Consider the following 13,181-nt stretch of genomic DNA (forward strand, 5'->3'; position numbering starts at 1 on the left):
TCTTTGTATTCTATAACCTGGTTTCATTGCATTTGGTTTAGAGAAGGCAGGCGTAACTCCCAATGCTGGCAACCCCTAAAATGCAAACAAAGCTAAACACTTCCAAAGACTTAAGGAAAACTCCAGGAAGAGATACACATCCATTCTTACGATAACAGGTAGAACAAAAATGGTGCTAAAAACAAACTATACAGATTCATATAAATTTTATAAGTACAAAAATTTATTCTGAATAAATCATTTTGTAATTACTGAAAGATGTTCATTACTTTACTTAGCTAATATTTACTTAAATCGAGTTACCCAAACAAAATAAACATGGCAATACAAAAATGTAAATTTACAAAAGCTGTACAAAATAACTTAAATTTAAAAATTAGACTGATACAGTCCATATGATCTCTTAAGGGAGCTATACAATTACAGATTTATATACTTTTTTTAAGGGGGTAAAAGAAAGGATGCTTTAAGGCTTCTTTAAGAGTAATCCTTTTAGCTGGATCATACTCCAACATTTTCTGAATGAGGTCAAAGAGAAGCTCATGTTCAGCATCTTGAGAAAGCATAAATTCCTGAAAGGAAAATAAATACAATCAACAGCCTTTTCTACTACCACTTATTATAATTTTATTTCCCCACCAAAAAAATAGGGAAAACTCAAGGTTTTGATCACTTAAGCAATGACCCAGGCTTACCTTCAGAGGTTTACAGCGCCTTGAAACATATCTGCCAGCAGAACTATGTTCATCCCAGTCTAATCGATCATGATGGAAATATTTACGTTTCCTAAGAGTAAGTCCATATCCATTCATGTTTATAATGTCGACAATGAAAACTTAAAACATCTAGCAAAGGTGATCGATGGCACTTACTCTTAAACATACCTGGTTTTCTGTATCATATGTTTTGGCAAAGGTCCAAGAATCCTTTCCATCATTGCCAAATGTTCCTTACTATCGTGTGTCTAAAATAGTAACAAAAAGTTATTAACTACTTCTATTTGCACATTGTGCTTTGTTCTTATTTAACACAGCTGCTAAATTTTTAGTCCATAGGTTACAGGTCACAAAGGAAGGTGATCTCTAAAACAGGCATACTTTTAGCAAGTTACAGCTTATAAGAAAAAATAATTAAGGCCTACAGAAGTTCACCAACAATTTCCCTAAATAAACAAAGATAACTATTTGTAATATACTTAGAAATGTTTCCAATAAAATGATAAATTATAAAGAAAATACAAATGCCCAACAGCATCAGAATTACACGTGATTTTATTTCTTTACCTTTACCTACAATTAATAGTCTATAATGAGAGAGAGAAAAAGCGCTACCTAAATGTGTATACTTTGTGTTAAATTCATATAAACAGGCAATTTACTTTTGCAAAGTCATTGAAACAGATCATTGTCACTTACTGGAAATACTGTAAACCCAAGGTAATATTCAATAAGAATACATCCTATACTCCAGACATCACATGGCTGGGACCATCCTAGGGCTACAAAGTAAAGCAAATTGTTAATGAAAAACTCCTCAATATTTCTTATCAACATTTTGAAAAACAAGGATATAATCTGATGTTTGAGCTGGAAAGATCCTAAAGGAATCACTTAATCCAAGCTTAAACATAATACGATAGCATAGCATGTAAGAATTAGTTAGGGCTCTGGAGACATCTAGTTTCAAGCCCCAAATCTGGCTTACTCTTTTGGGACTGATTTGGGGAAATTTTTTTTTCCTAAACCTCCATTTACTAACTTGTAAAATGGGAGCAAGCCACACCATGCAAAGACTAGACATGACATGTATGAAGTATAACAGGCATTATATGATTATGTTTTAAAATCCCATCACGGGATTTCCCTGGCGGTCCAGTGGTTAAGACTCCATCTTCCACTGCAGGGGGCGCATGCTGGCCGCACAGCCAAAATATAAATAAAAATAACATCCCATCACATATTACAAATGTGCAAACTGCATTCTAGAAAGATTAAGCAACTTCTCAAAGTCCCAGAGCTGACTACTTGGAATAACAAAGAGCTTAAAACCCTTAATGTGTTTTACTATACTAATCCCTAAAAGGGAAAAAGGTAGTCCTACAAACACCTAGAACTGTAAATAAATTTTAGTTAGCTTCAATAAAAACATACACAGGTCTCAAAGCACAATTAAGAAATTCTTACCTAAAATAACTTCAGGTGCCCTATAGTGTCTTGTAGATACCAATGTACTGTGATGTTCATCATCATATGTTGCACTTCCAAAATCTACAACTTTAACATCTGGATTTATTAAAGTACGTTCATCACGTTTCTGAAAATCATAAATGATTAAGGAGGCATTACATTAAGGTGTAAAATATTCACTTAAAACTACGAAGATAAAACATCAAAGACTTACCATTTTGGGATTATATGCCTCTGTGTAGTCAGACTGTACAAATAAGATGTTTTCAGGCTTTAAGTCTGTGTGAGTCAACTTATTACTGTGCAGAACTGAGAATGAAACAGAAAAAGTTCCTGTATTCTAAAAATTGAAAACCAAAACCCTAACCAAACCCCAAAGCCCTGTAACAAAAATCCTCTCTGAATGCCTTTTCACGTCCAAATAAGTGGTCAACATTCAATAGCCTACTACAAAACCACCAGGGACTAAAACCCATTACCCCTCTAAAAAGTTACTTCACTGACAGCTAACTGCTTAGAAGTATCTTTCTCTTATGAAGCTGAGATTTGCCATTCCTTAATTTTAACCCAGTGGTTCTAGATTATCATTTTTAGATATTAGAAACATTAAATCAGTCTTATACAATTTATTATTATATGCTGGACAATATTCTCTTTACTGAATGAAATGCAGTAAACTGACCAACCGCTTGTAATCAACCACATCTTTCTCCTACCTACTCTTAAACAATGCTTTTTAAAAAAATATTATTTATTTATTTATTTATTTATTTATTTATTTTTGGCTGTGTTGGGTCTTCATTGCAGTGCGCGGGCTCCTCATTGTGGTGGCTTCTCATTGAGGAGCGCAGGCTCTAGGCGCACAGGCTTCAGTAGTTGCGGCTCGTGGGCTCAGTAGTTGTGGCGCACGGGTTTAGTTGCTCTGCGGCATGTGGGATCCTCCTGGACCAAGGCTCGAACCCGTGTCCCCTGCAGGCAGATTCTTACCCACTGCACCACCAGGGAAGCCCTCTCCTACCTACTCTTAATTAAGTCAGGCCTCCAAGTCATATATGTTGGATCGTACTTTTTTCTTTTCAAAGATTCAAATTGGTCTGGCATTAAAACCAGTCTCCATAAACTCAAGTTTCTGGAATATATGCCAAACACTTACAATTCACAGACTTGCATATCTGATATGCCATCTTCCTGATATGATCCAGTCGAAAGGGCAGAAAACCATTTTCCTTAATGAAGTCATAAGTACTAAGTCCTAGTAGTTCAAACACAATGCAGACATGACCATGATGTTCAAACCACTCCAACATCTCAACACAGCGGCTATAAACATATGAGAAAAAAACTGAGTACAGCCTCTTACAATTCAAATCTACCCGAGGCCATTTTTCTAAGTTCTATTTTGATACTTACAATGTTCTGCTGGGGTCTGTTGTATTTAAGTGTTCCAGAACTTGTATTTCTGAGCGAGCAGCTTCACAATATCTATCCACATTTTTAACTATTTTTACTGCTACATGTCTACCTCCCCTGTTAACGAAAAGTTAACATTAAAAAAATGATAAAGATGATGTCCAATTCCATTTTTCCATCACTCTTCAAACTGTACTACTTCTATTCTGACCCACTGTATTTGTTTTTTTGAATTTATGGTCTAGCATTCAGTTTTGTCTAATTATATGTAAGCACTCTAACTTCAACTCAGTGTAAGCAACTAGAATGACCTTTGGACATACGGTAGGGTCGGTAACACATGCTGAATGACAGATTTTTTTCATCAGACCACTTGAATTTTTTTTTTTGGTCCTTTAACTACATACCAATAGCTCTAATTTAACAATACTGGGACATTATCACCTCAATTTACATTCCAACTAAGACGTAAAACAAATGTACATACAGCAGTTTCTTCCTATAATACCAGTCACTGGCTAATAACTCCAATCTTCCTTTGGTCCAGGTTACCAAAAAAGTTGGGATATAGTGGGGATGAAGAGTTCTAGTTCTCAGAACCTTACCAACCAATAGTAGGAAGCCTCCTCTAATAATTCATTTAGAAAAGCTTTGCATTCCAAAGGGGAAAAAAAAAAATCAAACAGAAAACAAAGTAAAGAAAATTTCTTACACTATGTTAAGGAATTTCAATCAGTTGTTTGAAGGGCATAGATAATTAAACTTATAACACCAATCTAGGAGAGTTCTCAGCTCTAGCTGTGTTACCCCTTATCAATTAGGTTACTTTCTAAAAATACAGGTTCCTAGGTAAACTACCCTGAAGACTGGTTCAATGTCTGGGGTAAGCAAAGCTCCACAAACTCCTAATATAAAACCAAGGCTAAAATCTACTGATCCAGAAAAAAAAAACAACAATGGCCACAACTGTGCCCAGTGGGACAACAAAAGAATACTTTGAAACAATAAAATCTAATTCTCAGCTTGTAATTAGAGACTTACACATACTATTAATAGCTACTGCTTAAGAACACAAAAGGCTAGTAACTTTATTGGAGTTTCCTATACACAAGTCAAAAATCCAAGCTAAAAGGGTATAATGATGTGTCTAATTCATGGTCAGACTATATCTTAAAGCTGAATAAATTTTCTATACTGTTCACCTTCCCAAGTGCAATCCCAGGCCAGGAGACTTACGCTTTATGATCAATGCACTCCATGACTTTCCCAAAAGCTCCTTCACCTAAAGTATCTACAATTTCATCTAAAAGAGAGAAATAAAACTCAGTTATACCAAGAAGTGGAAACACTTTACTTACAATAAAGGCTATCAAATGCAGATTATTCTAGTTGATGCTACAAATTTCCTTAGTCACTAGATTATTTTATTGGTCAACACTGCCAAAAAACATATATAACTATTTTTAGGTCTAATTTCATTCTTAAGCTAATTTCATTAACTTGATTTACTGTTTTGGAAGTTCTGCATAACAAACATTAAATTTCTAAAGAAAGTAAAAACACAACCCCCCCCACCAAAAGAAATGGAAAAAAAACAAAACAAAAACAGAGAAAGAAAAAAAGATTTCCAAATCCCTGAAATCTTAATCTATATATAGATTATGTTATCTGAAAAGTTAATAAGTGTTGAAAAATATTCTATACATCTTGCACTTAGTACGTCTCCACTCTGACAGATCAGGTGACCCTCCTCATCATCCTCTACACTCCTGGTTCTTTTCCTTCGGTGACTCTTCTGGAAACGTCAAGTGGGCGGCACCAAGATCATCCAGCCAATCAATATACCCGAGTGAATTCAGGGCAGAATACGAAATTCATTCAGCGGGGAGATATTCAGGCATTCAGATACACGCCAGGCCACAAACGGTTGGCAGGAGCAATTTCAAATTCAGTCCCCAGAAATTCACAGGGCACATAGTTTATGTTAACAGGAGAAAAACATGGCAAGGAACAGATTTTCAGATAAGATACTCAAAGTGGCAAGGCAACAAAACATAATACAATTGTTTTTCTTTTTTAAAAAATGCTTAGTTGTAGCACTCACTGAAACATAATTTTAAGTTTCTAGTGTCCTAATTTAATGTTGCAAAATTGTAGAATATTTACTTGTCAAAAGTAGACTGTGGCCAAATTATAATTTCCCAGCTAAACTAAGAAAATAACAAAACAGCAAATAAAATTAAAAATCCTAATTTTGGGGAGAAAAAAAAATTGGCATACAAGAATAACACTATGGTATTTAAAATGTCATCTGAGCTTGATCTCCACATTAACCCATAACCCATAACATTCAAATCTGTTTAAGTGGTTTCCTTAGTGAAAAAAGGATTAGAGAATATGCTTTGCCAGAACAAAGAGGCATGCACGGCATAATCCTCAGTCGTACAAATATAAAAATTCTACTTCTATTTGTAGTAAGACTTTAATTTAACAAATCACATTTCTTGCAGTACTATAAGAAAACTTTCAGAATATCTTGTAATCCCTGCTATAAACTAACCTAAATTACCTCCTGTCACTGGAATGACAATTAGTTGCCAACTACTAATAAAATCTATTACTATATTAACTATACAGATATGATATTTGAAGAATTTCCTATCCAATGCACAAAGACTCCTGCAAGTTAAAATCGAGACGACTTTATCTTAAACAGAACTTCCTCAAATGATCAAACACAATTTCAAGTTTTCCTGTTCCACAAGGGAAATAAAATTTCCAAAATATTTTAAAAGAGCTCATACCCCATGTGAACGATGATATGAAGTGCTGTGGTGAATTCTGTGTTTGCTTTTATAACTACTTCTTCCACTTCTACCAGAGGACTTGCTACTATGGTTCTGATATCTGCTTTCATGATCTCTATGACGATGTCCAGGTTCACATCCTTGGCTGTAGTCATTTCTGTATTCATCAATGTAGCGTCGACTATGATAATCCTTCCCATTTATGGATCTGCTTTCCAGATAATAGCTACAAAAAGTGAAAATGCATTTTCAATGCTCTATGTTAATCCCAAATATCCTCAAATTCTCAGTAAATCTCTTAAAACAGTACTCTTAATAAGATTTTACGCTTTTCTTACCAAAAAGCAAAAAAAAAAAAACCTCCCAATTTTACAACCATTACAAGTTGTCACTGGAAACAGAAATGGTAATCAGTTACCGTAAGTCGCCTCTAGTTTTAATCACGAAAATGTATTCTTCCCCCGGTTTTACTGAGATACAACTGATACGTAACAATGTAACAAAAGTATTTTTATACTGAGACACTATATTCTCATTACCTATCAGATGTTTTAGAGTAATTGTATCTGCAGCGCTTGTTCTCCCGTGCACTGCTATGTGATCTCCTCCTCCTTTTATGACTGCCGCTGCTGCTCCTCCATTTTCCATAATCCCAATCTTTTTCATCCCAATCAGGACAATAAGTTCTCTTTGAGTGTCTCATCTACATAAAAGACAAGTTTTTCCCAGTTAAATATTACCCCACATGTCAACACTGTTGCAAATTCACTCGAGTTGTGACGTTTTATTGTTCTTTTAAATCAAAGTTCAAAAATCATTATCACCCAACCTGAAATCACTGATAAACCCAATGATTTTTTTTCTACTGCCTCAAAATCTAGAGTCTGAACCTTATTCATAAATATTCTGCATTATTCATGTCACGCTCAGATTTACTAGAAGAGGGTTGGAAAAATGGAGAGGAGGAAATCCCAATTTCTGAACGTTGGGAAAAATCCTTTCCTGCCAGAATCACAAATTCCTAACAACTTGAAAAAGACGTTATACAGAAACTTTTCACCAACTACCGTTCATATCAGTACTAACTGCCCGGGCCTCACCTCGTCTCTAAAGGCAACTCGAAATCAAGAAGCTCCAATTGTTCTGGGCGGGGGGTTCTGCAAAAAGTACCTTCGGCTAAATGGCCCCACTGCCCGACTTCTCTCACGCGCTTCTTCAAATACGCCATATTATTTTTCTTTCCTCGAGATCCTAAACCTGACTTTTGTTTACACCACTGAAGGCAAAGGCACGCGCCATTTTCCCCGGAATCCTTTAAGACTCAACTAGACATTAAGTGACACCGCCTCACACCAGGTCAACGTGTTCTTTCTTTTCATTTGTTAAGAACACTTCCTCAGAGGAGCGAGACTTAGGCACATTCCAGAACCCGAGTCAACGCCACCCCCCGCGGGCTGCCTTGCCGTCCCCGCCCCGCCGCCATTTTACAGCCCGGCCGAGGCCTCCGCCGCCGCAGACAACATGGCGCCCGTGGGCTCCGGGGCTCGGCCCTTCCCCCCTCCCTTTGGGGAAGGCAAACGTTCGAGAACCTTCCCCCGCCTGGCAAACCCTACCGCTACCTTCCACCAGTGACTGGAGCGTTGCGGTTCAAACAGAAATTCGCAGCGACGGGCTTGGCAAAGCATGGAAGACGAGCGGGCCACCTTTGTGCAGCCGGGAGGGTAGGGAAAAGAGGGGTCACCGTGCCGGAGACTGCGGGCGCCCAACAACCTTGGAGGGGAGCGTCACAAGCGCTCTTGAGGCACAAAAAGAGGCCCTGACACCTGGCCTGCTTCCTCCCGCGTCTTACCGTCCTGGAAAAGAGTCCAAGCCTAAGGAGACAATGCTTGCGACGCGACCACGGAGAAAACGCAGCTGTCTGCTGCGAGCTCCGGCAGCAAAATGGAGCTGACAGTCACCGCGTCAGGACTCTCCTGGAAAACACGATGACGCTGCAAGCGGGCCTCCGCCTCCGGGCGGGGTGCGCAGACGGGGAGGGCGGAGCCGACTCCGGCTCCGACTTGTGCGCAGGTTCTGGGTCGGGCGCTCAGTGACCAAGGGTGGAGGGAGGGAAGCTGTTGCTGGCCGCCACGTTGGCCCTGGTCTCCGATCCGACTCTGAGAAAACATTGTAAGAGTTGGAGAGAAGAGACTCGCTCACGGTCACTAAAAATTGTGTTTGTGAACGCTAGAAATGAGGAAGAGTGAGGGAAGCAGGGTACAAAATAGCCTGTACCCTATTGCAATCGCTTAAACGATGCTTTAAAAAAAAAAATTACACCATCTGCATCAAATAGCCCCAAATTGGGAATTGTCTGGATTTGGGCTTTTGTTAAAGTTCTGAGACCTGTTTAAAACTAGTTAAATCTTCGGTGGCTGGGACCCACACGCACTGAACTTGGATTGTAGAGATTTTTCCCGAGGTTTTAAAAGTCGAAGAAATGTGAGCGCAAAAGCCTGGAGACAGAAAGTGGAACTCCTCACAAGCAACATTTCCGCGTTAAGCGAGACCTCTGCGGTGTAAAGATGAAGTAAACTGTGAAAGGGGGAAATGGAAGGTCATTAGAAGAAGACAATTTTCAGGAAACAACCTCTGAACAACAAAAATCAAGCTGCAATTTTTTTTTCCAAGCTGCAATTTGATGGAACAAAGTAATTGCCAATCCTGACTCCTGCGCCCCGCCCTTTCTCCATTTGTCACTTGAAGAAAATCACGTACTCATTACAAATTTAGTGGAACGCATAAAATTATCACGTATTACGGTAAAGCGTAATCTTACTGGCTTTATTTAGACAGGAGAGCAGCGTAGATAACTTGCCGGATACGGATGCACAACTACTGTAGGGTAAAGTGATGAGGAATATGCATCCCCAGAATCCCTATGCTTGTTTGCCTTTCTTAAGCCGCTTCTCAAAATGGCTTTGAAGATGCTTTAAAACCATTAATACCTAGATTCTTACATGGGGTCAGGATCACTAAGTACAAGGTAAGTATTTCACTTGTGAGGGAGAAATTTCTCACAGTAACTTGTGAAATTTACAGCTGTTCGGTATATGTTTAACAGCACATTTAAATGTTAAGCAAAACCTAGGGAATCCCAGTCCTTGGAGTATAACAGTTAATCGAAGTCGTTGTGCTAAACACTGTACATAAGTTCTCACTTAATCCTAACAGCAATCTAAATATGGGCATTAGCCGTGTTCTGCTATTACAGGTCAAAGTTGCAGTTTGTGCAGACATCAATTTAGAGTATTTAATTTCTTTAGGCGAAATCCTCACAGTAAAATTACAGGGTAAAAGCCAATGAAAAAATCCTGTACATGTTGCCAAAATTGCTTTCCAAAATGGTTTTAAATTTAGCAAAGCCCACAAACAGCCGATTACTGGTTCAGGATATATCCAAAGTTTCATTAATGAAGTTAGCCATTTTAGCGCGTCTGTTAGTGCATGCTATGGGCTGTTTGAAGGGCTGTGCCCCCCCCAATATACTCATGTGTTTAAGTCCTAACTTCCACTCCCTCAGAATGTGACTGTATTTGTAGTGTGGACTGAAAAAAATGCACAATGTGAGAGTAGTGAGGTAAGTTTCATTTGGGGCAAAATGCCTGGGGAGATAGCCTCTCAGCTCTGAGGAACTGCTCCCAAGAGGTAGGGGAAGAAGTTAGTGTTATATATGATTTTAGTGAAGGGGGATATGTGCAGTCAAGCACACCTTTTGTCAGAGGGTTGCTGCTAGTCACGAGGAGCAGGTAGGTGTCTCCATTAATGATTTTAGTGCTTTTCTAGATATGAGAAAATGCAAGAAATTGGGCTCATAAAATCTTCTCCTGAAAATATCTATCCGAAGGCCTGTTCTGCCTGTTTTCCCCAAAGCACAGGGTGCCTCATTCCTGATCTCCTCTCTGAACTCCTTTAAAGGTGTGTTGAAAGTCAGTGACTGCAGTGGCTAGTGACTTCACTCTTATACACTAGAGCCAGATGGTAAGCGACAATTTTTAGTTGGCAGTAAATAGGGTCTTTACAGAGGTAATACGATTAAATGAGGTCATTAGGGAGGGGCCTAATCCACTTTAGTTGGTGTCTTTATAAAGAGATTGGGAAACACACACCCAGAGGAAAGATGACGTGAAGACAGGAGATGGTCATCTACATGCCAAGGAGAAAGGCCTCAGAGTAAACAACCCTGCCCACACCGTGATCTCCCAACTTGTCTCCAGAACCGTGAGAAACTTTTCTGTTGTTTAAACCACCCAGTCTCTGGTACTTTGTTTTGGCGGCTCTAACTAAATTAGTGCATAACATTAAAAATTTGTTATTTTGGTGGATACTGAACTTGTAATTTTATTTTCTATTTAGTGAAGTTGCACATTTTCTCTTGTGACTTGTCCATTCATACCTTATTGCTTTTCTGTACAGTTCTCTTTTGTCCTATTTTCGTGCAGTTAAACCTATTCCATCTTTACCTCTGTCCAGTTTGTAAACTGAGAAATTCCTTTCTTCTTCAGAGGAATTCTTTGAAATGTTTTAAATTTTTCTTCTGTTTTCTTTAAAAAGGCAACTCTTTTATCCATCTGGAATTTTGGTATATCATGTGAGGTGAAATTCTTTTGCTTTTTTTTCTCCATGTCATTTACTGTGTTATCCTAACACAATTTATGGAATACCTTTTCTTTTTTGGCTGCATGGTACAGCACAGGGGATCTTAGTTCCCTGGCCAGGGTTCAAACTCATGCCCCCTGCAGTGGAGGCACAGAGTCTTAACCACCACCAGGGAAGTCCCCTCTTCTCTTTTTAAAGTGATTTTTGGATACTGCTTTAAATAAACTATGTATACACTACTGTTTACACTCTATTATTCTAGCCTTATCCCTCACACGTCACAGTTTTAATATTGATATTTGCAGCTTTATAAAGATTGGGATTAATTCCTTTTTCATTATATTTAAAAAATTTTCCATTATCATGTATTCTTCTAGATTTGCTTTATAATTATTATATGGAGTATCACTACCTGAACCACAATTGGTACAAATTGAATTTAAAGAACCACCAATCCATTAGTGAAATAGTAACTAATCTATCCACTTTACTAAACTGATTAAAAGTTGAGTCCTTTGTATTAAAATTTATCTATTTACATGTCTCTTAGGTCCTTAGACTGTGCTCCCATGGAGTAGACAGTGTCCGATGTCCTTTGTAGCCAAACCTGGAAGAAGCTCAATAAATTACTTACTAGTTTTAGTTGTTCAAACAACAAAAATACATGTCTTCAGAAATACCCACCATAGAGATTAAGAATGTGTTGCTAAATGGATTTGGAAATTTCCAAGTTCAACCAAGGTATGAATTACAACTCTTCAATTTGCCATTAACCAAAAGGTCTGCAAGCCTTCTACTCAAGAGCTCCAAACGAGGATCTAACAGGACTCAAGAATTCTAATGAATTCAGGTACAATTCAAGAATGGTGGCTGCAGCAAAAATAGCCATGAAGTCTTCCTTCCCCTGAGAGCAAGGGAGACAAACGGAGCAGCGAACAGGCAGAGAAGCAGCACAGCCGGCCCTGAGAGTTAATCATGTTGCGATGTAAATAGAAGTGAGTTTTCTTTCTCCTTCTGAGAGCAAGGGAAAAAAAGGGAGCATCGAGCAGGCGAAAGAAGCAGCACAGCTGGCCCTGAGAATTAATCACTCCTTGTTTAACTGTCACTAATTTGTAGTAAGTGGATTTGTACTTTACAAAGCGAACCTCACCCCCTGACACTAGGTAATTTACCTTTGGCACCCATCACCCCTGACTCTGTGTGTTACATACCCCACCTCTCAGTCCCGGCACTTACATTCTACACGCCCCTCGTAACAAATCACCCCCTATAGTTTTTGAATTTCAGAGACAAGGTCACAGGCCGATAAATGAGAGGCAAATGGATGCGGTTACCAGACTGCCAGACTCCAATTACCAGGAAGCCTGACGCCAGCTATGACTGTTTTGAAATAATGCAAAGGAAAGGAAGCATGCAAGACCTTCACTACTTTGATCTTTACCATATACCCCGGGGCTGTGAGCCCCACATCTAAAATCTCCCGATTCCCAGGGAGGGGGGGCACAGTTGAGGCGCTAGCTTTCTGTCTTCCCTTCTGCCTAGCAGAAAAATAAAGCCATCTCTCTCTTCCTCCAAAATCCCTGTCTCCGTATTTCTGTTCGGCCTCAGTGCACAGGGAAGCCGATTTTTCGGCAACACGGTGAAGCAGATTTCAGGCATAGTTTATACTATCCCTTAAACTCGTATGAGTTTTAACTCCCTTTGCTGTGAAACCATGATTATTTGGCAACTTCTGATAGTCTGGGTCAAGGGTTGGCAAACTTTCTTAAAACGGCCAGAGAGTAAATATTCTAGGCTTGCAGGCTATTTGGTCTCTGGCACAGCCAATCATTTCTGCTCTGGTAGCACAAAACAACCAGAGCTACTGCATAAACATGGGAATGGCAGAGTTCCAAGAAAATGTTATCTGCAAAAACAGGTGGCCAGCCTGAGGGCTGCAGTTTGCCAACCTCTTGTCTAGTTGGGGAACCACATTACTTTCGTTTTAAAGAGAACTTGGGTTGATCAGCAATATTCTAGTCTTCTAGTCTTCTGAGTAGTTTATACTTACTGCCAAGTAATACGTGGAACAGAATGTCAATTACCCAACTGCTAATGTGATCATGAGTGGACAGAAATCAACGTTCTGGATTTTGATCCT

At 38.9% G+C, this 13,181-nt stretch overlaps 1 protein-coding gene across 1 annotated transcript; it reads right to left on the minus strand.

Moving 5' to 3' along the window:
- Positions 1-201: 201 nt before the first annotated feature.
- On the minus strand, positions 202-8,340 carry CLK1 (CDC like kinase 1). Its single transcript, XM_065880843.1, has 13 exons — positions 8,253-8,340; positions 6,943-7,106; positions 6,401-6,629; positions 5,301-5,391; positions 4,833-4,899; positions 3,597-3,713; positions 3,340-3,506; positions 2,401-2,495; positions 2,184-2,313; positions 1,416-1,498; positions 885-964; positions 696-786; positions 202-572 (listed from the first exon to the last, which is right to left on the minus strand). Exons 2-13 carry the CDS (start codon positions 7,104-7,106, stop codon positions 429-431), a joined length of 1,458 nt encoding a protein of 485 aa, XP_065736915.1. The 5' UTR covers positions 8,253-8,340; the 3' UTR covers positions 202-428.
- Between the last annotated feature and the right edge of the window lie 4,841 nt (positions 8,341-13,181).

The sequence above is a fragment of the Phocoena phocoena genome, chromosome 7 (assembly GCF_963924675.1).
Source record: "Phocoena phocoena chromosome 7, mPhoPho1.1, whole genome shotgun sequence".
Lineage (NCBI taxonomy): Eukaryota > Metazoa > Chordata > Mammalia > Artiodactyla > Phocoenidae > Phocoena > Phocoena phocoena.

What these genes read in the sequence shown, in the direction of transcription:
- CLK1 (XM_065880843.1), bottom strand. Translation starts at nt 7,106, where the DNA reads ATGAGACACTCAAAGAGAACTTATTGTCCTGATTGGGATGAAAAAGAT. An exon ending in ACAGACCCCAGCAGAACATT is followed by an intron (nt 3,507 to 3,596) that starts GTAAGTATCAAA and finishes ATATGTTTATAG; the next exon opens with CCGCTGTGTTGAGATGTTGG. An exon ending in GGCGCTGTAAACCTCTGAAG is followed by an intron (nt 573 to 695) that starts GTAAGCCTGGGT and finishes TTTTCCTTTCAG; the next exon opens with GAATTTATGCTTTCTCAAGA.